Source organism: Dipteris shenzhenensis, chromosome 8 (genome assembly GCF_047967505.1).
Source record: "Dipteris shenzhenensis isolate YYH24624 ecotype China chromosome 8, Dip_SZ_1.0, whole genome shotgun sequence".
Taxonomy (NCBI): Eukaryota; Viridiplantae; Streptophyta; class Polypodiopsida; order Gleicheniales; family Dipteridaceae; genus Dipteris; species Dipteris shenzhenensis.
In genome coordinates, this window is record NC_141603.1 from 45542425 (window position 1) to 45569424 (window position 27000).

The window sequence follows — 27000 nt, forward strand, 5'->3', positions numbered from 1 at the left end:
ATTCTAAGATTGATATATATAGTCGGGATATGCCTATGTTGTACTTAGGACTTAGTACTGTCATTTTGCATTTTTTTGCATCCTGCATTGGTGTGGATGCTCGTTTAGTAGCTCCACTACCACAACTCATTGTATCAGGTTTTTCACAGTCTCATAGACCCATCGGTCTTCCGAAGACTTTAATAAACTCTCTTTCTTTCTTTCTTTCTCCAACACTTCGCTTCCTCCCATCTCTAGTCTTTGAGTATGCTCTTCTCTCTCTTCGTCATTCCCCCTATCTCTATGCTCCATTTCCCTCTCTATGATCAACGTTGTTTTCTTTGTATGCAAGCACATTTGGATGCACTAGGGGATTTCTGTAGACATTCAAGAATTCAGGTCAACATAGCCAAGGCAAAAGTCATGGTGATTGGGTCTCACAATAAACAAATTGACGTCACTTTAAAAACTTAACCCATATAAATACGTAGGGCTGGAATTTGCTGACAACTACAAATGGAATGCATGTGTATAGAAAAGAATCCAGGGGGGGACTAAAAGCCCTGATAAGTTTGCAGAAGGCACACTTATGGAAATGGGAAATGAGAGAGTTTCTATACACTACGCCTGTACAAACAGTGATCCTCTATGGGTGTCCAGCATGGGCTCCCGCACTCTCTAGGACTTACTAGAAAAGAAAAGAAACTTTACATAAGAGATTTCTCATAGGCGAATCGGTGTTGAGGTTCAGACACCCTACCCCATCCTATTGGCTCAGATGGGTATGATACCTCTTGAAGGGGAGGCACTATGCCAATTCATGTCTTGTCTCAACAAAGTTGAGAAGATGGGTGCCAGCAGGAGACCTCACAAGCACTGGAAGCTACACAAACCACTAGATGGTACTGAGATGGGATGAAATGGATAAAATTATGGGGAACAACATCTGCTGCTGATATACCAAATGATTCATGTGAGATCAGGGAGATAGTAACATAGAAGATGGGAAAATGTTATGGCAAACTCGAAGGGGGAAAATGCAGTTCTGCAAACAGGAAATTAATCTGATGGACAGCTACAAGATGCACAAATACCTTGGGGAAGACATATCAATGTTTAAAAGGCAGCTACTATGAAAAATAAGAAGCAGTTCACATGACCTAAGTGGAGAAGGGAAGGTGGTCCTAACCTAGGGTACCAAGAGAAGAAAGAATATGAAGAATCTGCCCCACAGAAGAGGTGGAAAATGAGCAGCATGTACTTCTATGATGTTGGGCAATATCACACATCAGAGAAAGATATGGTGAAAATAGGGGCAACCTGAAAATTCTATTAGAGCAAGCAGCTACAAAGCTAGGAAGTTATCTGAAATAAGTTTTGGAACACCACAAGATAGTTGGACTAGCGCACAAGCTAGCTCAAAAAGTACTAGCTACATAGCAAGTTTACAATATTTTTCTTTCACCGGATATAAGAGATGACTATTTGTTGATAGCGATCACCAGTCCCATAGATCCTGAAGGGTCCCAATAGTACTTTAATACAATCCCATCATATCACATCACATCTCATCTCAAATTTTCTCTCTCTTAGATAGTTTTACAAACCTCTCTCTCTCTCTCTCTCTCCCCCTGACCATTCTCTCTTTGACACTTGGACAAGCCCGTACTCTCTTTGACACTTGGACAAGCCCATACTCTCTAACCCCCCTCACTTACTCTCCAACCCTTCCCTGCTCTACAGACAATTTCCTGCTCCCCCCGTTGTACTTCTCTTATTTCGCCCCATCCATGTTGCCATTCCCCCCTTCCTCTCTGCTGCCTTGCACAGCCCCCCCCCCTTCTCCTCTCTCATTTCCCACCTTCCCTGCTACACACAACCCATTATAGTGGCACCCGTCCGATAGAGAGCTACTACGAGGAGACTACAATGGGCCATGCAGCTTGATTGACGTCATCGCTATATCACGGTCTTATCCCTCCGCGGCACGACTCCCACTAGAGCCTCTATCCATTGAGACCCTCCTATCCTAGATGGATAAAGTCATCAATTACTCAAACCAGAGATGCACCCCACTATTCATACATGAGGTTACCCAACTCGCATCTAGACTCAAGAGGCCTACCACGAGACCTGGCCCCAGACAGTAGGAGATCTCATACTTCTTCACAAGAGAAGATGTAGATAGAAGAGATACCGCGATCGCGACCTTATATACACCTCTAGCGTGCACTCTCATGTCGATTTGATCTCATAGGCTTTTTGGGCCTACTGAAAAATTGTGCAAAATTCATAAAGAGGTGGAGTTTTTGTCATACTTGATAGAAGTCGCTTTTCTGAAGGGGAAAAAATATTTGGGCTGCCAGGTCAAGGTGGGTATCACTCCTTCACAGCAGTTTACTCCTGTGTTGGAGAGTATCAGGACAAAGCTCCTCTTTTGGAGTTCAGCTAGACTTGACCTTGCATCCACAATCGTAGTTGTTAAACAAGTACTATTGACCACGTCCTAGTTTATTTGTTGTTATTGGTGCCACTCTAGGGATTGCATCACCCAGCTCAAAAGGCTGATAAGGAATTTCTTGTGGAGTGGGCTTAACGGTTCTGCATGTACTAGAGCCAGAGTGGATTGGGAGATCTTGATTCTCCCCTCACAAGAAGGGGACCTCCATATTATCAATCCAAATCTACAATGTAGGGCCTTGCTTTGCAAGGTTGTGGTCAAGAGGTTGTTGCTAGGACAAGAGCTATTATGTTTTGCATGATGTACTCTTGCCATGAGCATTTGCTCTTGGGGTTATTTTCCTGCTTTATAGAAGCCTTTTCATTAGAAAAAAAAGGTTTATTTCAATAATAGTAAAATATCCCATGCACAGTAAAAACTTAATATACTATAAAAGAGATAATAATTCATAAATAGTGCTTCAAAAATGGACTTCAAAAGCAAATGCGTTACCTTATCATATTTTTTCAATATCTTTGCAAATGCTACCATGTTTAGAGAGCTGCATCATTGAACAAAGCTGTCATATTAGCCCTAGAAACTACTACGTAATCAAAATACTAATAAATCAATTGGGCATTCAATGTGAAATCATAAACATATTGCAAGAACATAAGATATACCAACTAGGCAATGAAAGTTGGCAGAAAGAGCACCATGATTAACATGTAGTCAATTTACAAATATTTATGCACATATATGAAATGATAAAAATGCAGTTTTTATTGAGAACAAATCAAAAGGATAATGCTTAAATGATTCCTTCGTAGGTCTCAAAGACATGGTAGAGTCTCCAAATTTGTCTATGAAAAATATCCTATCTTCGCTCTCTCTCTCTCATGGGACATGGTAGACCCATGGGACATACACGTCTTTGCAAGTAATGTTCTGGAACTGTAGAGGTTTCCCTTGGAATAAGGGAGGTAGTATTAATGCTTTCATACAAGGAGCAGATATAGTTTTTTTTGGGAGAAACATGGGAAAGAAAGATATGCCGAATCCCAGAAATACCAGGATATGTTGTGCACACAGTGTACCAAAAACAAATCGGAAAGAGAGGCCAAGGAGGAGTAGCATGCATGATCCAATATCACTTAGCAGAAAAAATCAGCATGTACACAGCTGATAAATACAAGAGGTCTATATGGCTGAAACTTGAATTTGGTGACTGCCCCCTCTTCCTTGCAGGATGCTGTATACCTCACCATTAATCCCCTTTCTATGCCCAGAATGGAATAGATTCAAGTGAGGCATTTGAATCACTATGCCTAGATGACTGATACGTAGCTCCTGCGAATGCCTCCCCCTCCCCCGCTCCCGTCTACCCCCCCCTCGCGCTGCGCGGCCCCTCCCCTCCCCCTCCTCCTTCGCCGTCGCCTCCCGCCGCGCCCCTCCGTCCCCCTCTCCTCCCTCTCCGCCCGCCGTCCCCCCCCCCCGCTCCGCTCCTCCCCTCTCCGCTCTCCGTTCTCTCCCCGCCTCCCCCCCCTCGCATTGCGCTACCACCCCCTCCTCCCCCCCTGCTGCGGCGCAACGCTGCCCCCCCCCTCCCCCTCCTTCCTCACCTCTCCTCCCAGCCCCCTCTCGTGCGGTGCTGCCACACCCCCTCCCTTTCCCCCCTCCTCTTCCCCGCCCTGCGCTGCGCTCCCCCCCCCCCCCCCCCTCTCTCCTTCTTCCTTCCCCTCCGCCACCCGGTCCCTCTTCACCACCTCTCCCCCCCCGCTTCCCCGTACCTCTCCATCCCTCCCTCTTTCCTCCCCCGCCTCCATACCACTCCCCCCCTCCTTCGTCTCTGCCGTTTCCTTCTCATTCCCCCGCCTTTGGAGCGTTCGCAGTTTGTCGGTGCGGTATGGCGGCCAAGAGCCCGGAACCAGTGGCCCAGACGGACCCCCCCCTCCATCAGCCTACCGCGTAACACTGACAGAGCATCAGGTCTCCTTGGTGAAGCAGGCCGCCACGGACTTCTCCCAGGCATCCGTTTATGGGAGAGCCATTGGCTACTCCCCTTCCCGAGCAAACATCAGGGACTGGCTGCAGTCCACCCTCTACCTTGAGGACAGCCACATTGAGGAAATTGCACTCATGGGACGTGGTATCTTCTGGCTCAAGCTCTCCTCAGCACAGGCTGTGAGCGATATGGTCAGGTGATCCCCTACTTATGTGGGTGGGAAGATCATCCTTATGGTCCCATGGTATAGGGGTTTCAGTGTAGCGGACTTCGATGCCCGCTTCCGCATTCCTCGCCATCCAGTTACCCTCATTTTCCCAGGCCTCGCAACTGAGCTCTCCCGATCATCAAGGACCTCGGGGCGCACTTTGGCTGGCCCATGCAGGACACCTTCGTTGATGCGGCGGCAGCCCAAGGGGTGCCACGTGTCAAAGTGGCAGTCCTAGATCCGCAGAGTATCCCCTCTAAGTTCGAGATCGAGACGGACACAGGTGTGGTGACGCAGTGCATTATGGTCACTGGTTTCCTAGATCAATGTCTGAGATGCGAGGGCTTCGGGCACCAGGCGCGCTCTTGCCCTCGCTTCACGAGGACAGAACCTCAGAAGGCCCCCATCCAGGCAACTCAGGATCCCCCCCGCCAGGCATTGACACCCCCTCCCGAAGGGGAAGGCTGGATTGAGGTCAAAAGAAAACGGAAAGGAAACAAAGCACGACCAAAAAAGCCTTCCCATCTACAGCAAGAGCCCCCCCCTGTGGTCACCAATCAGCAGCAGCCCTGTAAGGGGAAGGAGAAAGGGAAGGAGAAGATCAGCCAGCCTCCCCCTCTTCCTTCACCCCGTCCTCCCTCCCCTCCCCCCCCCTCCTCGGTCCCCCTACCTCCACCCCCTCCAAGATCTCCCCCAGCACCGGTGGTTTTCGCTCCCCTCTCTTCCTCGAGCACGATCCAGAGGGAACCCCCCTCTCCGCCTACGCCACCTGCAGCCCTGAAGCCAGCACAAACCTCCCCCGCGCCTATCCCTCCTGGCCCGGCGAAGGGGAGAGGCCCTTCCTCACAGAAGGCCAGCACCACTCCAGCTTGTTCAACAGCCAGCACCCCTCTCTCTGGTTCAGACTCCTCATCCTCATCCCCACACCCAAGGGCTGCTCCTAGAGCTCTACCTTTGGAGTTTTATCGAGCAGGACCTTGGGATTATTTGGATGCAGCGGGTATTGGCTCCTTCCCTGCATGCCTAGACATCAGCATCTTCTTCCTCCGTAAGGGGGTGGAGGGTAAGGTGTCCGTCCTTGCCCCCCACGATGGTCCTAGCTATTCCTTCACTATCACCAGTGACGGGAATGAGCAATGGACGAATGAAAATGTGTGGGAGACGATTCGAGATCAATCCCAGGAGCAGGTGCAGGACTGGATCGGTAGTAGAGCAGCGGAGCTTCTTCAGCAGCAGTGGAAGGAGGGTGACGTTCGTCTGAGATGGCGCCACAGCGCCAAACGATTCCGCCTTCTGGTCATTATTCGACCGCCTCTAGGGTGGGTCTACGCGGAAGGGCTCCGCCCGTGGAGGACCTCAGAGGTAGCGGGCTTCTATAGTATTTCCCTGGTAGAGGCGTCGAGCTGGTTAGAGAGAGCTTACCACCATGGGACGAAGGGCCTATCCCCTCTATTGAAGGTTTTAGAGGATGGGTCCGATGATCCGGCCTCTCCTTCGAAACCCTCACAGAAGCGCCTTCGTCTGCACACTGGACATCCTCCGACCACCTCGACATCGATTGCAAGCAGACAGCTGCTTGTGGCCCATCTCCCCTCTTCATGAGTATACGCATTATCTCTTGGAATGTCAATGGGTTCCACTCATCAGGAACCCGCGGCCCCAGGAAGATGGTGCTCAGACAGGAGCTCCAACCAGCCTTGGTGGGAAGGGTAGATGTGCTCCTATTGCAAGAACATAAGCTTTCGGCTTCTCAAATCAGTAATTGTGGGTAGGTCCTCACAGGACGCTCCCACACCTAGTGGGAACCTTCGATTGGCGAGCAGGGGAGGAGCGGGGGTGTCTGTACCTCCATCGACGCTTCTCTAGTTCAGCATGTGTGTGGTTTTGGCACCCTGATCCTAGGACGAGCACTTTGGGTGGGCTTGAATATTGAGGGATCCCGTATCGGCATCCTCAATATCTATGCCCCGACCAACCTCAGACGGAGAGCCGCTTTTTGGAGCTCTTTGATAGACTTATTGCCAGAGATGGATTCTTGGATTGTAGGAGGGGACTTCAATAACCTTGAGACCTTAGAGGATCAGCAGGGACGGGGCCCAGAGTTCCTCGGTATAGCTCAGGCGGAGGAGGCAGATTGGGACTCCTTCCTGTTCGCAGTGGGAGGTCGGGACAGCTGGAGGGAGCCTTCCTTTCGCAGATGGACAAGGAGTTTGGACTTCTCTTGGGGTTACAAGAGGGAGGGCCATGAGTCCTGAAGAACTCTCTGCACATCCTGTCGCCTTTCCTAGCCCAGAAGGACTTGGAAGCATGAAACGAGAACTCTGAGCATCGCTGGGTGATCTCCTCTAGCATGGCTCGGGCTCGAACCTCCTGTCGTCTGAGCTCCTCAGAGCCTGGAGAAGATTGCTGCATCCGTATCGAGGCGAGATCTCATCTGAGACCCCTCTCCTTCGCCCACCACTGCTGCCTGACCTGAATCGCCTCCTGCTGACAAATGAGACTAGACTCGACAAGCGCCTGAGCTACCTGTGCTGCCATATCTCCCATGGGGTCCCAATCCTGCTCCCACAGGTCCACTATCCTGCTGCGAACCGCTGCTCTGGAGTAGATGGAGTCTGGGATCCGGCATGAGCGTGGAGGTGAGGAGTGAGAGGCTGAGTTTAGGACTAGGATGACTGGGGCATGGTCAGAGAGTGTCGTCCCTGGAACCACACAACTCCGGTCTCTTAGAGCGCAGGATGGTAGTGTCAGGACAGATCCAGCCGAGGTCCGGGACTTGGCAACAGATTTCTATAGATCCCTGTTCCAGCAGGAGCCCCCAAGACCCTCATGGCCGCCGATGCAGGGAGGAGGTGTGGAATACACGGTTGCTCGTGCAGCCTAGCATGAGTGATTCCCTCCTCGCCCCTTTCACCATGGCAGAGATGCAGGATGCGGTGAGCGCTATTGATGGGCAAAAATGCCCAGGTGCGGATGGGATCTCTAGAGCTTTCTTCACCACCTTCTGGGAGCAGGTCCACCAGCCCTTGCTCGCAGCCTTCTAGCATATCTTCTCCAGTGGACAGATGCCAGAGAGCCTTGCGACAGGCTTGATTTGCCTCATCCCCAAAGGGGGGGACCGTCAGGAGATCAAACAGTGGCGCCCTATCACCCTCCTCCCGACTGCCTACAAAATCCTCGCCAAGATGATCAGTAGCCGCATCCGCCCCCTGCTACATGACTTGATCCATGACACCCAGAGTGGTTTTGTCCAAGATCGCAGCATTTTGGACAACATTTTCACTTTCTCAGAAGCGACGGAGTGGGCCCAGCACAGTGGCCAGCACCTTGCCATACTCCTTCTTGACTTTGAGAAGGCGTACGACACGGTAGACTGGTCCTTCTTGGAAGGTACACTCTCTCGGTTCGGTTTCTCGGACGAGTGGATCAGAGGTATTGCTAGCATCTACAGGTCGGCCTCCAGCCGGGTTATCATCAGCGGCAGGATGGGGGAGAGATTCACCCTCGAGCGCTCGGTGCGTCAGGGCTGCCCGCTTGCGCCCTACCTCTTCCTTATTTTGCGGAGGCCATGACTCACTTCCTACGAGCCCGTACCACTGGTCTTCGCGGGATGCACCTCCCTATTCGAGACGATGTAGAACTTCTTGACTCCGAGTATGCAGACGACACAGCCCTATATGTGCAGGATGATATCGAGTCACTGGAGCGAGTGAGGCTGTCCTTAGAGGTTTTCTGCCTAGCCGCTGGGGCGAAAATCAATTGGCATAAGTCAGTTGGTTTTCTTACGGATCCGGGAGCCAGCTCACAGTGGGGTATTTTCCTGGGGTTTCGCTGGATCCCTAGAGGACAGATGACACGTTACCTGGGATTCCAGGTAGGCCTAGACATCACGCCGGCTCAGCGGTTCTTATCGGTCCTAGCCTCCATACGACGGAAGCTAGCCTTCTGGAGCACGGCTCGGCTATCCTTGGCAGGCAGGGCCCTTGTGGTCAACCAGGTCCTTCTTGCCACCGCTTGGTACGTGGCCTCTTGCTGGTGTTTCTCGAGATCGTGTGTAGCCCAGCTGAGGAGACTGGTGCAGAACTTCCTTTGGTCTGGCTCAGATGGTTCCGGCACCACCAGAGCCCGGGTCGCCTGGCAGACGGTCATTCTCCCCCAGACAGAGGGCAGCCTTGGCATCATAGATCCAAAACTGTAGAGTCAGGCACTACTTGGCAAGTTAGTCATCCGCGGTCTGACCCCAGGAGGGCAGACGTGGAAGCTCTTGCTTGAGCATGGTCTCAGCGCGTGTACCCCCAAGAGAGGGGGTGATTGGCAGCCATCTATCCGGTGGATCTTCACTTCTGCCCCATTGACTCAGCCCCGTTCCCCCTTCCTCCGTAGCCTCGTCTCGGTCTGGAGGAAGTTGCAACACAGCCTCTCCCAGGTTCCCCCTAGCTGCCGAGAGGAGATAGACAGACAGCCCCTGATCTGGAGCAGCCAAGTGACAGATGATACAGGTCGCCACCTTGGAGAGAGATCCCATATCCCTTGGGCGCATGGGCCCGTGTGCTCGCTCCGGGTTTGGAGGGACGTCTACAGCCAGCTGAGCCCAAGCGAGCTGGCAGCAGCAGTAGGTACGGCACGTGGGATCCAGGCTCGGCGAGCGGAGATCGATGCTGCCATTCCTGCAGGTTGGAGGATTCCCATGATCACCAGACAACTCTTCCCGGGAGATGAGAGGTGGCTAGGGTAGTTCACACCCCGTGGCATTCCTTTGGTGGTTGCAGGCCTTTTCTCGGACTCCTTGATCCACTTCTTCTCCGTCGCTGATGATAGCCGCCTCCAGAGCAGAGAGGCCGTGATCGACCCCCAGCTTCCCTGGTAGTGCCTTCGCATCATAGGGCTGCAAGGGAAAACGCGGCATATAGACCCCCTGATTATGCAGGACCAGGACTGGAGACTCTGGATATGGGAGGGCCGTTCCTTGACAGAGGTGGAGTGGGACCCAGGGGAGTGGCGCTGGCCACCATTGGAGACCTCAGAGAACCCTACCCCCTTCTTCTCTTACAGTGCGCGTACTGGTAGGTATGCTCTTGGGGCTATCCAGCGTGGGCTACCTACACAGGCACATAGTTGGTATGCCCAAGGGATATCTCTGGTCTTTCTTCGCACATTCTGGAAGACTCTTTGGGCAAGCTGGCGGCCGAGGAAGATCTCTTACTTTCTTTGGATGGTGGCACACAAGGGGCTACCAGTTGGCAGCTGGCTGAGGCAGATGGGGCAGGAGGGGCACTGCCAGATGTGTTTTCAGAAGGAGTCGTCCCTGAAGCACTGCCTTTGGAGCTGCTCGCATGCTCAGACAGTTTGGAAGGGAGTCATGGGGATCTTAGCGAGCACCCGTCACTTGGGGAGCCGTTTGCTGGTGCAGCACCGAGATGGGACATCACTTGGCTTATGAGTTCTCTAGGCAGGATCCAGTCTTCTTCATCACACAGGCCACCTGGGCATACATGGACAGCTTCCCTTGGCATCTGATAGAGACAGATGCAGGAGCGATGACTCGGCACCCAGTTTGGGAGATCATAGGGAGCATTGCAGGCTGGCATATCTGGACTTCCAGATGCGCGCAGACCTTAGGAGATCAGGCTTCTTCTGCTACCCAGACCCTAGCAGACATTTGGAGCACGATCATTCACACGCTCAAGGGTCAGTGGGATCAGATTCAGGGGGAGTCCCGGGCAGGGAAGGAGAAGAGACGGCGCTTCCTTCGCGACTGGGACCACCGAGAGCTGTTCTTCTAGCACTCTGCTCAGAGTCTTCAGTGGCATTACTCCCCCCCACCATGGCTGTTTGTCCACTCTCCGATGATTATGCCCTGAGAGGCTTGTAATTAGTATTTTGGCTCCTCGGGCTGTATCCATTTTGTGATTGCAGCCCGCTTGCCTTTAGGCCCTCTTGTACTCTCGTTTTCAAGTAATATAACTAGCACTACTTTTTGCACAAAAAAAAAAGAATCACTATGCCTAGATATTGCAGAACTGAAAGAACTAGGCAAGGTAATATTCATGGGAGACCTCAATGCTAGAATTGGACAGTTGCAATTTCAACCTATCATGCATGAAATTGGACAAAGAAAATGCAATTGAAATAGATGCCTTATGGCACAGGACTTCAGAAGATGATACTATCAATGCACAAGGAAGAGCACTCCGGTGTATGATGAATGGACTGCACATGCCAGTTTTGAATGGGATGCAACTCTTTCCAAGGACTGACAAGATGACATGTTTCTCCACCAGCGAGGAGCACAATGTCCTAGACTATGCCTTGGCACATGTCAATGCTCTACATGACATAGAAACTTTCAAGATAGGAGAAAAATATCCTGAGTCAAACCATCTCCCAATATGGATGACTCTTGGTATCCACATTGAAACAGAAGAGCAAAAATTTGCAGCCAATTCAAGAGGCTTCCCAATAGATCAAGACAAGCAGAAAGAATACGCCATCACACTGGATGCAAAGCTGAATGCAATGGCAATCACACCTACATGGGAAGCCCTCAAAGAAGTTGTCCTCGACACCACAACACAGGTTTTTGGAGCAATTCCTCAAGATAGAATAATATGCATAAAGGGCTTCCATGTAAGAGGTTTGACTCTGATTTCATGCATCAACTACTACAGACACTTCAGGTCTTGTGCAATGAAAGTGGGCTGCAAGTTGATGCCACCAAAACCAAAATGATGGTAGTATGCACCACCCAACCTGAACATCCTCCTGTTATCAGCTTTGAGGGGCAGCCCATTGAATATGTCAATACCTTTAAATACTTGGGAATCGACATACCAGCCGACCACAGATGGTGGCAATGTGCACAAAGAAGGTTGGATACAGGTTGGGGAAAATACTATTAATTTGAAAATGACTGTAGGCACACTGACACCCGGAACTGGAAGATCCGGAATATGTTGTTCGATGCATATGTAGTTCAAACAGTGCTATACGGAGTAGAAGTATGGGGAGGCAGCATCTCTCCATCCACATGGAAAGAGATTGAAAAAATGCAGAAAGCATTCCTACGACAACATCTAGGAGTCAAGGTTACTACCCCTTACTCAGTGCTCCTATTGGAAACGGGTAGGAGGCCAATTGAGTTTCATGCACTGATCAGAGTGATGCAGTATCTAGTGGAGGTGCGACGAATGCCAATAGACAGATTACCACACAGAGCATGGACTTCAAGGTCTTCATGAAGCACTCGAGGAAGAACAACCATCGTGCATGTATAGTACCGCATATAGCAATCTCATCCACCAACTGCACTATAAGATGTAGTTGGCTTGTGAGAATAGAACGTGGAAATGTCTCCTCCACTAAACAAACCACCTCCACTGACATAACTCGAGCATTCTCAAGCGTGGTGGGATCTATTTCCTTTGAGCTCACATACCTAGAAATGAAAAAGTACAGCATATTAGCAATATGCATTCAAACTTGCATGGAGCATTGATACGCATCATATTTTGTATCATATAAAGTACCTCACAAGCTCGCCCATCTTGTAAATACAATCTTTCACGTCCTTCGATGCACTACGTGAAATGCTAGTAGGTAGTATGCACGTATGAAACTTCAAAAAAACCATAAAGCAAGATCATATATACAGGATGGGGGACAAACATAAGGAAATGGTTCAGCAGATGGAAAGTGGAATCATACTTGACTATGCCACCTGAAAAGGTCAATCTACAAGAATTCCAGTTGTCCTTACTATGCACCCTACAGGCTCAATGGTTGACAGCAGAAAAGAAGACAAAGTTAGAATACTACCAAGATCAAATAAACCCCCTATGCTGGTCCTCATTCATGACATCAGATGCCTCTGCTCAGCCATACATCAGCACTCCCATTCCTCTTGTCTAACACAGGAATATTGCCAGATTCTACACACGATCACACACCTTGGCAATAGAGAAAGGAGCTGGCTGAATTTGCCATGACACATCACACTCTGTAGATTCTGTGATTCACAGACAGTCGCGACAGAGGCACATGTAGCATTCCTAAGCTACAATTTCTTGGAAAAGTTTGCACAGCATGCTGCTTGGGCAAACAAAAGAGAACCAATCTCGATAGAAGTACCTCTCGAGCAAAAGGTATTCTTGATTTGATACATACAGATGTATGGGGTTATGCCCAAATGGTTCACTTTACTACCTCAGATATACACATATCAGGGATGACTACCAGCAGATACTGGTAGACACCACTCAACTCTCATTAGTTCTCACCATTGCCCCTCCAGCAACGTTGGGATCTTTTGTCACCCGTCTTTTTTCATACCGTCAAGAACTTGAAAATTCTTGACCCCTCCACATCGGAGGAGATTTTTGTACTAATGATTAGGTCCCATGGGTCATTTTTGGCCCCTCGAGGACGATAATAAATTATACTTCTACTTCTCTCTCTCTCTCTCTCTCTCTCTCTCTCTCTCTCTCTCTCTCTGTGTGACTTATGGTTGTAGCTCTTGGGAAGAAAGTAAAGGATATGGAGAACAATGACAAGCAAGAAATCATACACGAAATACTAAAGATACATAGGGAAGCAGCACCTGCACCACAGTTGGTAACCAAAGTCCAGGACATGGTTACCAGTCAGGTCAAGTCGATCAAAGAGGAAATCTTAGCAACAATGGATAATAAAATCAACAAAAGTGAAGTATATGGAGAGTACAAGAGCATGAAAAAGGGCTGCTAATGCTCGATGTCTATGCATTGGAGGACTACATGAAGATTGGCATGAAGCGAGCCTAGCAGAAAAAATTGATACTATCATAGCAGCAACCCCTCAGATTGAGTGGGATTTAAAGGATATAACCATTGTGGCTCCTATTGGGATACAAGCTAATAAAGCGGAACTCAATGATTGGAAGGTAAGAACCAAGACTCTTATGCAAACAAGTAAGTTGAGAGGTACCAAGGTATGGATATCACAGGATCTCACCCCAACTCAGCTCAAGATGAAGTCCATAAAACAAAACAAAGTGAAGGATGCTCGCAAAGAAGGAAAATGGGCTGTCTACAGAGATGGAAAAGCACTTATTAAAGACTTTAAATCCAAACCCAAGGACTCTCAGTCTTAAACTGATGTAATACATGCCAATTACAATGTAGCTACTCTATAATAACTTTGGCATAATAACTTTGGCAGTGGTATATGCACTTCCAAGAGACTCTCAGCCTATAACTGATGTTTGGTGTTTACCCTTTTGATGTGTGCGCTTTGTCCCGCGAGGGCTTTTGAAGACCTCTCTCTCTCTCTCTCTCTCTCTCTCTCTCTGCTCCAGCCCATCAACTCATAGCTCCAGCCCATCAGCTCCCGTAGCCCTCTCGTCGTTCAGCCCGTTAGCTCCCGCTAGCTACTGTCAGCTCCCGTCAGCCTTGTTCCTCCCTCTCCGTCCCTTTCATCCCTCATATCTCTTGCGAAAGCAAAGGGTAGCGAGGAGCGCCGCCAACAAAAGGAGGGCCGCCAATCAACAAGCTCCGCCAGTCAACAGAGCGCCGCTAGTTTGTGTAGGAACAAAGTGGAGACAGATTGTGAACACAAGTGAGCAAGAGTGCACACACAAGAAAGATCCAATAGAAATGTTAAAATGAAACAATACAAGTACTTGGTATATATAGTACCCAAGTACTACTGGTCACCCATAGGGTTGACTTTATGCCTACAACACCATATCTTTGTAATCTCTTACAAATCCCCCCCTCAAAGATATGGCTGAAAGTACCCTAGAAACATCTCAGGTGTACCCTGCAGTACCTAAAGTACCATGGTTGCACAAATTCATCCAGATGGATATGCAACCTATGGGAGTATATGAAAACAATGTCATTGTGAATCACTTCACAACCCCCCTTGACATTGTGAGAATGTCTCTAATCCCCAAGCCATGTCGATGTCGTAAGAAAAGATCTGTTGACAGGGCTTTGGTGAAGATATCCGCCACATTGTCCTCAGATGAACAATAGATGAGATCAGTGAAGCCATCAGAAATACAATCCCGTACATAATGATAATGATTTTCAATGTGTTTCATGCGAGCATGAAAGACAAGATTGTTGGCTATGGCAATGCAACTCTGGCTGTCACAGAAGATAGAGTTTGCTTCGCCATCCTGTGCATGATGCAAGTCATGTAAAAGCTTCCTTAACCACATTAACTCCGTAGTGGCTGAATTTGCAGCTTTGTACTCTGCTTCATTGGAGGAAAGAGAGACTTGCTCTTGCTTCTTACTGAGCCATGAGATACAGGTTGAACCCAATGAGAAGCAATAGCCAGTAGTGGACCGTCTGTCGTCAATGTCCCCTGACCAATCTGAGTCGGTGAAACCACTCAGCTTTAGATCACAATCTGAAGCATAATGCAAGCCAAGAGAGAGAATGCCATGGACATATCTGAGAACCCTCTTTGCTGCATTCCAATGTGCGATCGTGGGACAATGCATGAACTGGCTCAAAAGCCCTGTGGCGTAGGCAATATCAGGCCATGTGGAGCATAAATATATCAAACTGCCAACCAACTGCCTGTACAAAGTGCCATCAAACTTTTCAGCAGTATCATGCTTACTCAACTTGAGTCCCTTTTCCAATGGAGTAGCCACAGGCTTAGAGTTCTCCATTTTAAATTTCTGCAACAACCCCTTCGAATACTTTGTCTATGACATAGAGATCCCATCATGGGTCTACCAAAACTCAATGCCAAAACAATAGTGCAATAGGCCCAAATCTGTCATGTTAAAGTTGTGACATAAAGCGGACTGCACTGCTGTAATTTGCTGCAAATCACTCCCAGTAAGTATAATGTCATCCACATATAGTACCAACATGACCAATTCTGATTTTTGCTGCAGAACATACAGATTTGGCTATGTATGAGTGTTTACGAAGCCCTGGGACAGCAAAAACTGATGTATCTTCTGATACCATGCACGAGGTGCTTGCTTCAGCCCATATAGAGCCTTCCTGAGCTTGCATACCTTGTGCTCTTGTCCCTTTACCTCAAAACCTTGGGGCTGATGTACATAGACCTCCTTTTTGAGATCTCCATTGAGGAGAGGGGTCTTGACATCCATCTAGTACACTGACCAACCATAAAATGCAGCAAGAGAGATGACAGAACGAATGGTGGTCATCTTGGCCACTGGAGCAAATGTCTCCTCATAATCTATCCCCTCCTCTTGTGCATACCCCTTAGCAACCAAATGGGCTTTGTTTTTCTTAACTGTGCCATCTAAATGGTATTTCACCTTATAAATCCATTTCGTGCCAACCACATTTTTCCCAATGGGCACATCAACCAAGTCCCATGTGGCATTCTTCTCAATGGATTTAATCTCAGCTTCCATAGCTTTCTGCCATGCCGGATTATGCTGAGCATCCTTGAAGCTCTGAGGCTCATTTTCAGCTTCCATCACTGAGGTCATCAAAGCAAAATTGACCTTTTTCTGATTTTTCTGAGTGCTGGCCCTGGTTTTCCCCAAAGTAGGCTGATCCTTAGCATCTTGAATGGTCAACCTTGCCCAACGTGGAATAGATTTCTCTGCTATACCACTCGAAGCTGCATCAACATCTTTAGTGGCCTCACAACGTTGATAATGCCTCCAAACATGAGGCTGTCTATTCTCATTAATTGGCTGCAAATCTGAAACATTTAAGGGAGAGCCATCCTCAACATGCGGCAAGCCATTTGAACTATGAGAAGTAGACGGGGAAGCATCAGGAGACTCCGTCTCATCATCCTCGAACTCGATGATGTCCAAAGAGGTGTCATCGTATGGTGGAAAGTCTGCACTAGCGGGCTGCATGCACTCATTCTCAGCAAAGAGAACATCTCTGCTGATTATTACCTTCCTAGTAGCGGGATTATAAAGCCTAAATCCCTTGCTTTCAGTGCTATACCCCACGAAAATGCATTTGACACTCTTGTCATCAAGCTTTGTTTGATGTTCATCTGGAACCAAAGCATATGCCACTGAGCCAAAAACTCTGAAATGACTAACCTTTGTCTTAAAGCCATACAAAGCTTCAAATGGAGTCACATTAACCAAAGCTTTGGTAGGGCATCTATTCTGAATATAAGTGGCTGTCACAACTGCTTCTCCCCAAAAAGCCTTTGAGACTCTCTTGAATTTCAGCATGCATCTCGTCATTTCCATGAGAGTATGATTCTTCCTTTCAGGGAGTGGATTCTGCTATGGTGTGTAAGGGCATGTCAAGTGATGTTTAATCCCATGCTGCTTCAAAAATCCCTGGAATGCATGTGACATGTACTCTCCCCCTCTATCTGAGTTGAGTGTTCCAATTCTAGAATTGGTTTGGTTCTCAGCCATAGCTTTGAAATCCTGAAACCAATAGAACACCTCAGATTTTTCCTTCATGAGAAAAAGCCATGTGAACCTGGAGAAGTCATCTATAAAGGTCACAAAGTACCTTGCTCCTCTATGCATAGGAATAGTCTGTTAGAATTATTGTTATAATTTAGCAGCGACCAATGTAATGTAATAAGTAGGTTAGGGGCACTTTTCCCTCACTTAGAGGGTTTTTTCCTAACCAAGTTAGTTCACTAACTACAGTTAGTGAAGGATAAGGTTTTATCACTTAGACAAAACTTAGACAAAACCTATCACTCTCTTCAGTTGTAACACTCATCTATTGCAACTATCGTTTTCAGCTCTCTCTCTCCTGCTCCTGCTCTCACACTTTGCTCTCTCCCTTCCACTCACATTTGGTATCAGAGCAAGTCGATCACCTACACTTGCTAAGATCCTTCAGTCTGCTCGCTAGTCACTCTTCATTTCAAGCTTGGAAGAGTCCAACCCGTACGCGTATCTTCAGAGGCAACCTGCGCATCAGTCCGTACAGCCATTCTAGGCTATTCTGTAAGTCCATACATCCAACTGCCTTGTGCCGTACTGCATTTGCTACATCGTACACCTGCAGTACCATTTGTCCATACAACTGCAACACCATTCGTCCATACAACTGCAGCGCATGTTCCGTACTATTCACGTACACTGCAGGCGTCCATACAATAGCAGGCACCCTGTACAGAAGCTGTGTCCAAACATCTCCGTACCATTCCGTCGTATGGTGTACGTATAAAGCTCACGCAGGCAGTTCGTACAGCATACAAACTTCAGTACATGCAAGCAGCATTCGTACATCGTACAACGTACGACGACCGTACTACTCTATCGTACGGCAACCATACACTTGCCATCTACGCAGCTCACGTTCTGCGTCCGTACATACGTACAGATCTGAAGCGACGCCCATACACTGCTCCGTCCGTACTCTTTACTGCAGAGTAGCGCCGTTCGTACAAGTCGCCATCCGTACTAGCTCGTCAGGTCCGTACATTTTGTACTGTCAGGTCCGTACAGTCTAACTGTACATTCCGTACAGTTCCGTACTTTTGTACGGACTGTGTCATTCGAGGCAAAAATTTCCTATGCAGGCCATTTTGTGGGCAGATTTGGACACATTTTCTGTATTGGGAATTTTGTCACATTTGGGGCTTTTGCATTTGTTGCAGAAATTGCAAAAATTTGGGGCTTTTGCAATCACACTGCAATTTTGCAGTGAAATTTGGGGCTTTTGTAGGCAGAGAGCAATTTGTGCAACATTTGGGGCTTTCAGACCATTTGCCCCTTTCTCGTTGCAATTTCAAGCCACAAATTGGGGCTTTTGTGTTGGGAGAGCAATTTTGCAGGTTTCAGTTCACACTGCCTTTTTGTGAGTGTTTTAAAGCACTTTTGGCAGGTTTTGGGAGAGATTGGATGCTCTCGCAGATTTCTGACAGAGACATTACAGAGTTTTGAGTTGCATTTTTAGCCAGTGTTTGGCTGTATTTTTTGGGAATTGTGCACTCCATTCCCAGCAAGGGAATTCAGATTTGCATTTGCTGTATTTTCTTTCTCAGACATGGCCCATCAAAATCAGAATGATTCCCAGTTCAGTGGTCTCTCACAAGAGGATAAGCTGGGTGGTACTAACTACTCCCTCTGAAGTTTTATGGTATGCAATATTCTGATTTCTCGTAATTTGTGGGACTTTGTAAATGGGGATGAGATCCGGCCAGCAAATGTGGCACCTAATACCCCTCACCAGTAAGGAGGAGGCAGAGGTCGTGCACAGGGTACAGCTGCAGCACAAGTTGTTGGTGCAGTTATACCTAACACTCCAGAGCAAAAGAGATGGGATTCACGTGATGTTTTAGCTTTATCATGTATTTCTCTTTCAGTTCAAAGATTCATCATTCCGCATATCCGGTCGTGTAAGACCTCAATATTTTGGAAAGCATGTATGCAGCTCGGAATGATGCCAGGGTGTTTTTTTTGAAAAGAGAATTGTCTGATACACATATGGAAGAGGGTGACTCCATGTCAGTGCACCTCACAAAGCTACAGGATTTACGAGAGCAATTGCTGAATATAGATGAGATCATTCCTAATTCAGAAATGATCACCGCTACTCTGAATTCTCTTCCTGAGTCTTATCTTAGCTTTCATACCTCGCTGAATTTGTCATTGAGGGGGGGTGCAAATCCTCTCAATTTTCACGAGTTGATAGGACTTCTGTTGCAGGAAGAGCAGACCAAGAAAAACATGGCTTCACGAGCAGGTGAACATGCCATGCTTTCAAAATTCAAGCCTAAAGTAAAGGGACAGGCAAAGACATCAGCAAATCAGCCTTCCAGTGGTTCAGGACAACCTTCTCAAAAGGCTAAGGGTGATGCAGGTAAACCCAAGAAGAAGGGAATATGTCATTACTGCAAAAAGCCAGGTCACTACATTGGAGAATGCAAGAAAAGGCTTGCAAAAGAAAAGAAAAACAGCTCCGGTATGGCTGTTTCAAATTCAGCCCCTCATGCATCTGACAATGAGGAAGCTACAGCCAACTTTGTGGAGCACGACTATGCCTTCTTGTCTTGCATTTCAGACTCTCAGTTGGCTGCTCCGGATAGTACATCCACTTGCAATCATGACTCTTATGCTTTTCTGACATGCAGTTATGATTCTTCCAAGGATGCATCAGCTTTTAGTGTCAATGAGACACAAAATACATGGTATTTTGATAGCGGTGCCTCAAAGCATATCACTTCCAGGAAGTGTCTTTTCACATCTCTGCATCCACCACCCGTTGGTAAAAAGGTCACATGTGCCAACAACTCCTCCTATTCAGTTCGCGGTACAGGAGAAGTTGAACTTACAGCCATTGATGGCTTAACATTCAAAATTTCTGATGTCTTGTATGTGCCTGGTATCACAAAAAATCTACTTTCAGTATCCACTCTTAACAGAGCTAGATTTCAGGTCATTTTTGAAGATGACAAGTGTGCAGTCCATGACAGAGAGAATGACTATGCCTTGAGATTGTCTGGCACTTTGTTATGTGGTCTTTTTCAGCTTGACATGTATGAGAAAAGACCAGCACATGCTCTTGCAGTTTGCACTCCTACTGCTGCTATGCAGAATGCGGAGTTATGGCATGCCAGATATGGACACATACATTATGGCAGCTTGATGACGCTTCAAAAACATGCCATGGTTGATGCATTGCCTCCTCTTGAAACACCTCCTCCACATGCCTGTGAAGGGTGCATTCTTGGTAAAATGCACAGATTTCCTTTTAAGAAGGATGGATTAGTAAAAGCTGTTCGAAAATTACAGCTTATCCATAGTGATGTCTGTGGTCCTATGAGGACTCCATCATTGGGTGGTCATCTTTACTTTGTCACTTTTATAGATGACTACTCCAACTACACTTGGGTTTATGGGCTGAAACGCAAATAAGAAGTGTTAATGGTTTTCAAACACTTTGCAGCCATGGTTGAGAATGAATCAGGACTCAAGATACAGACATTACGTACAGATAGAGGAGGGAAGTATTTGTCTGCAGATTTTGATGCTTTTTTGAAAGACAAGGGCATTGTACATCAGCTTACAGTGAGGCTAACTCCTCAGCAAAATGGCAAAGCTGAGAGAAAAAATCGTACTCTTATGGAGATGGATAGATGCATGCTAAAAAGCAAAAAATTGCCTCACAAATTTTGGCTTGAAGATCTCATGTGTGCCAATTATGTCTTACCACCTCCACAAGCTATGGAAGAGGTTGTTCAGCAAGAAATTGCAGATATACATGCAGCAAAAACAGTCCCAAATTGGCTGTTACAAACTCTCAGGGAGAGTAAAATTGATGCTCCATTACCTGGCAGAACTCGGAGTGCAGTAAGGCATGGGGGAGGTGCTCTTTCAGTTGAATCAGCTTATGCAGGTACTCTTCTTGATGAGGAGGAGCCTGAGACGTTTGAAGAGGCACAGGATAATGTGCATTGGATGAATGCCATGCACGATGAGTTGCAGTCCATTCAGAAAAATCAGACATGGGAAGTTGTCGATTTGCCACCAGGTAAACATGCCATAGGTACACGGTGGGTTTTCAAAGTTAAAAGAAAGCCAGATGGGACCATTGATAGGTACAAGGCAAGGCTGGTCGCAAAAGGATATGCTCAGAAAAAGGGCATAGACTATGAGGAGACTTTTGCTCCTACATCCAGAATGACAACCATCTGAGTCAGTTATCGCCATGGCTGCAAATTTTCAATGGAATGTTCATCAGTTGGACATAAAAACAGCCTTCCTTAATGGAGACTTGTTGGAAGAGGTTTATGTCAAACAACCTCCAGGCTTTGAAATTTCAGGAAATGCACTTCAGGTATGCAAGCTGAATAAAGCTTTGTATGGGCTGAAACAAGCCCATGCCAAAATTCATGCCTTTCTGACCAGCAAGGGGCTGCACAATAGTCCAACTGAGAGCACCCTCTACATCAAGAAGGATGGGGGGGATATTTTAGTCATCATTCTTTATGTAGATGACTTACTGCTCACAGGGTCAAATGAAGATAATATTGCAGATTTTAAAGCTGAATTGCAGACCACTTTTGACATGTCAGATTTGGGGCTGCTACACTTTTATTTGGGGATCCAGTTCACTCAAGAGAAAAGTGGCATCGTTATGTCTCAATCCAAGTATGTGCAGAAACTCTTGGACAGATTCAACATGCAGGATTGTAAGCCCATAGCTACTCCCATGGAGCCGGGGCCGATGCTTACAATGCATGATGCAGGTGAATCAATTGATGTCACACTCTACAGTCAGGCTATTGGATGCCTCATTTATCTCTGCAATATACGACCTGATATTCAGTTTGCAATTTCTCAGGTGAGCAGATATATGCACAGCCCAAAGACTATGCATTGGCAGGCTGTAAAACGCATCTTCCGTTATTTGCAAGGTACCAAGTCTTTTGGCTTGATGTTTCCCAGGGGGGGTGACTTGCAGATGCATGCCTACAGTGACTCAGATTGGGCTGGAGACTATGATACTAGGCAGTCCATAAGTGGCAATTGTTTCTTTTTGGGCAAAGCTTGTATTTCTTGGTTAAGCAAGAAACAATCTACAGTGGCTACCTCTTCATGTGAAGCTGAGTACAGGGCAGCTTTCACAGGGACAGTTGAATGTGTTTGGCTGCGTCATTTATTTGCTGATCTTCATCTTTCATTGGAGGGTTCTCTCCAATTCTCACTGATAGTCAGAGTGCTATTGCAGTGGCAAAGAATCCTGTGTTTCATGCTCGCACGAAGCGCATTGAGGTTCACTATCACTACGTCAGAGAGAAGTTGCATGCAGGAGAGATCAATATGATCTATGTGTCAACACATGACAATGTTGCAAACATTTTCACCAAAGCACTTCCACGTGAAAAGTTTGAGGCATTTCGCAGTGCCTTGAACTTATCTCCTTTTACGAGAGAGAGAGAGAGAGAGAGAGAGAGAGAGAGAGAGAGAGGTATTGACATACAAAGAGAAAATGTTACTTGGAGGGAAGACAAGTTTCTAGGGGGACTCTTAGAGGGAAGGAACACATCACAGTCTAGCAAATGTACTTGCACGCGCAGTCTAGTAACATGTAGTTGAAGGTGGACATCATTAATCCTAGAGAAACTTGCCTGAAACTTCTGAGCAATCCCAGCCCTCGGTAAAACTCCACAAAGGCAGTGCGTAGCATTTTCTCTGCATATCGTATCTTTTTCTTGTCCATGTTACTGCTCTGTCTCGATGAGGATGCCGCATTCCTTGTTTGTTTTAGCACATCATCCCAAAGCATTTGAATGACTGAGGAAATTGTCGACCCTGGAGTAGATTTGGGTATGTTGAACTCAATGCGGACTGATGCTGTAGTTGCATTCGCTTTCTCTGTAACCCTTGGTTGGGAGAAATCACCTTGCTCCATCGCAGTACTGATCTCGCTTTGAGCTGTTGCATCGTTGAATATCCCTTCAATAAAGTTTGAGCTGCATGGTATGCCAAGCCCGTCAAACTCTGTGTTACTCAATTCTGGCACCACAAACAAGATTCACAATTAAAATTAGAATTCATATAGCAGATGCATGTGTGCGCATGCACATCTCTCAAAAGTGTTTCATGAACTGATCAACAAATTAGAAGGAAAATAGTACATAAAGGACTTTATGTCCAAAAAATTTACACAAGCGCATAATTGTATGTACGGTGCATGCGCACACGCACAAGCCCCGCCCGCCGCCCACCATACACCAACCCCGTTCGGCCGTTTTCTTTCAATGATGCTAAAGGAAACAGAGTACGAGAGCCCAATAGCTCATTTCCTGATGCTTTAATTTCCCTTAGATTGCATTTTGAGCTGCAGGGAAAAGGAGATATGCAAATTGAGGTTCTGATTTTGGCACATCCTTTTAAAAATGCCCATTAAAAAGATGTCAGACTCTTCGTTTGAAGGTGTCTCCTCACATATCTTTAGGTCTAATCAGTCTGTAGCTCCATCTTTTCTCAATCGACCTTAGTGTTTATATACCTGGCTGTAAAATTTGCCCATTTGGTGGCCAACTGGAAGAAATAACTGACTAATTCCATCCGTTATAAAGCCAACTCTGTCACTTGGCAAAATCAGAGCTGCTAACTGAGTTTGGCCATGACTGCTCAATAGAAGTCCTTGCAAAGGTGGATCGCCTTTCAATTTTGTATACAGGTGTCTTTAGCCATTAACGGAGTAAAACCTACGGAATAAAACCTACCTTCGCAAAGCACTGTGCGTACAATCGATATGGACAAAACAAATGCACACTTTACGTATCATAAATGACTGTAGGAAAGAGGTAAATTTCAATGAGAAACCGGCTATCGAAGTTTTATACCGTCTTTTGACAAAATGTCATTTATATTAGCTGAATAATCTTGGTTCTCTTTTAGAACGCTTCTCAAAATGATAAGCTTCTCCAACTGCGTTTTTATCTCTTCTCCCCTTTCGAAGTATTCTCCTTCTTTCCTCCTGTAGAACTGATTTACTTTATTGAGCTGCTCATCGAGCCTTGCAAAGAAAGCTTTCTCAACATCCGCCTCTGCAATCGGCTCCAGCAATTCCGTCTCATAAAAATCTTCTGGATGGTTTCGCTGGTGTACCTGCAGTCAACCGTTAAAAGAACCATTACGAAAATGCGTAACGGTCCTTGGAAAGACGACATGCAAAACTTGAGGCAATGCACCGCCGAGGTTGTCAAAGCCGAAAACCAGCAGCCGACAGCCAGAACTAAACAACATATCCTCAAATTGCAAATGAAGGACAAATTGGCCAAGTCGCACCAAGTCACGACGCGTGGAATTGATTTAGACTGTAAAGTCAGGATCGCCTTTGGCATTAACAAGAACAGAACCGGCTGGCCTTATAGCTCACCAGGATCACATCTTTCCGTACGCTCCTCCTCCGTGTAAGCTGATTGAAAGTACGAGAGGATATTGAAGGCCTGGGACTAATTACGGATCGCCGTGGTTGCAATCTTATCTGTTTCAAGTCCTTCTTCAGTTGCCAGTAATCGCAGAATGCACTTTTCCATTCCGGCACAAGTTGAGTTTCAAGCTGCTTTGAAAATTTTACCATCTGGAACCTGAGATGGAGCAGTTAAAGAATATACCACTGTCTAGACGATCACGAGCAGGCGGAAATTTTCCTAGTTAGAATTTTTAGAGTAGTCAGGATCGGAACTTCGGAAGGAACCGCGGAGCAAGCATGGGCCTTATTGATGTTGCGGAGAAGAAATCCACGATCAACAGATCAATGAACGGTCAAGGAGGAAGGAGAATGAACCAACGTATCGACGCGGCATATTACGCAAAGGTGTAATATCCTTATCAATGCGGAAAGCGGGGGGCTATCTGGAAGAATTCCGATATCCCTAGCAGCTGAACGATTGTGCAACAGAGATCATTCGCAGAAACGGGAGGGATTTGTGCGGCGAAATGCGGATGAAATCAATTGAAATGCACGAGCCACGTCTGTAATTGTTCTTGAGTCCGCAGCCAGAGATGGATGTGTGCGAGCTGCGGTGGTTCAACGGTGTGCCAACGATTCGATCGACGGGCTTGGAAGGCAAACAGCAAAAAATTGACGTGAATAAGGCAAGGAATGGGAAGAAAACGTGGCGAGATGATGCGGTTCGATTGTGTCGATGCGTGAGATCGCTGGGTGCTGGCGACGATTGAGGTTGGAGCTACTGCTGAAAATCCGTGCTCATCAACAATCGATGTGCTCCCTTTTCTGTTGTGCGGCAAAAGGTGGCGAATTGGACGGATCTGTGATGATCCTCCGTGACCTCAAGGTGGCCATGAAGGAGAAGACTTCCTCTTTTTCTTCCCCTATTCTTTTTAGTTTTATATTGTGATTACAATTACATCACCTTTTATACACTCTCCTTGCCACCCCCTTGCCTTCCTTGCTCTACCACCTCCTCCCCACACATTCATTCTAGCAAAAAACTTCTTTCCCAACCACTCACATTATGGGCAACCTCCCCGTCTGCCCGTCACAAACATACACATTTGCCAGTTTTTACACTAACATGTCACCATATGCACAGCAAAATCTAGTCGGTTTTTCCCAAATTTCGCCGGTGCAAAATACACTATAGGACGGGTTTTTTTCCTAGCATTGCACGACAGCGGCGGCCCCACGCCTGCTGGGCTACCAGAGATTCTTTATTTTCAACACTGCCATGATTCTTTATTTTCAGCACCGCAATGCTCTAGTCCAGCAGCTCCGTTTCCATAATGCCCAGCCGCTCTCATTGGTCCATGGACCTTGTCCGTCTCACGGCTGCCTAAAAGAACCTGCTCGATCATTGTCGAGCCATCATTCATCACAGTCTGCAACCGCACAAGCCTTCATGGAGACGTGCCTTTGGAAATGTTAGCAGAGTGCATCCGAATGCTGGAGTTCCAACATTGGCAAGAGCACAGGGAGGTGCTCTAACCCCCACAATGTAATGGGGAACGGTGGCTTTATGGCCTGAAGCCATTAGGCTATCAGTCAATCTTCAACAAGAAACAGTCGTGCAACGCCAACTCACACATTTTGGGCATATGCCCACCTGAGCTAAGCTGCTCCCATTCAAATCATGTTCGGCCTCCAAGGAGTAGGCCATGAGCGGTTGGCCCCTTATAGTCGACCATGACCAAAATTATTCCCCAACGTGAGGTGGAGGATGGTAGTTCATCTAACAGCTTGCAAAATAGGTGCAAACTTAGATCGTGAGCCATTAACATGTACAATGATTTGAGCATTGAGAAGAGGCAAACAAAATAGTGGGTGTAACCATGTGAAGCTATATTTCTTGTGTGGAAACCAATTCGATTGGACCGTAGAGATGAATCCTCCACTACACTTGCACCTTTAATGTTATTATCATGAACACAGATAAAGTAGACTCGAGTCCAAAAAGGGCATAAGTGCATGTACTTTTGCAATAAATTGGTAATTATAGGAGGGAGGCCATATTAGATCGAATCTATATTGCTCAAAACTTGTTGAGCAATGTTTGTTCTTACTCTTCACAAGTTCCCTCCACTCTTAGCTTGTCAGACCGTAATCCTATCTCACTCATCAAAATGGGCAAAAAGTTCTCCTTCCTGATTTAAGGCACATCCTAAACTTTGGAGGCCCGTAGAGCAGGTATCCGCGCTTCCAGGCCCAGCCAGTCTTGCGATAGAACTATTCAGGAATATGCCAAGGTTGCTTGGATTGAAATTTTTGTTGAGGATAGACCTCTTGCAATCTCCTGGAACGAGGCAATGGACAAAGCTCAAAGAATTTTGAAACAAGCAAGGAAAGATAGGGCAAAAATTAGAGCTTAGAGGATGGATAAACTAAAATAACACATCATAAGTCTTGAAGATTATTCTAGACAAGGAAACTGAGATGCACAAGAGGAGCTTATAAAAGTTAAAAGGAAGTT

At 46.9% G+C, this 27000-nt stretch overlaps 1 protein-coding gene across 1 annotated transcript in view; it reads right to left on the reverse strand.

The window, feature by feature from the left end:
- Positions 1 to 24650, reverse strand: part of LOC147899571 (phosphate transporter PHO1-like) — a 117938-nt gene extending 93288 nt beyond the window's left edge. The window contains exons 1-4 of the mRNA XM_087377751.1: positions 24447 to 24650; positions 23911 to 24175; positions 22687 to 23074; positions 2933 to 2981 (exon numbers count right to left, since the gene is read on the reverse strand). Of these exons, the coding sequence (XP_087233877.1) occupies positions 2933 to 2981; positions 22687 to 23074; positions 23911 to 24175; positions 24447 to 24650 (906 nt within the window). The remainder of the gene's footprint in view (positions 1 to 2932; positions 2982 to 22686; positions 23075 to 23910; positions 24176 to 24446) is intronic.
- Positions 24651 to 27000: the final 2350 nt, after the last annotated feature.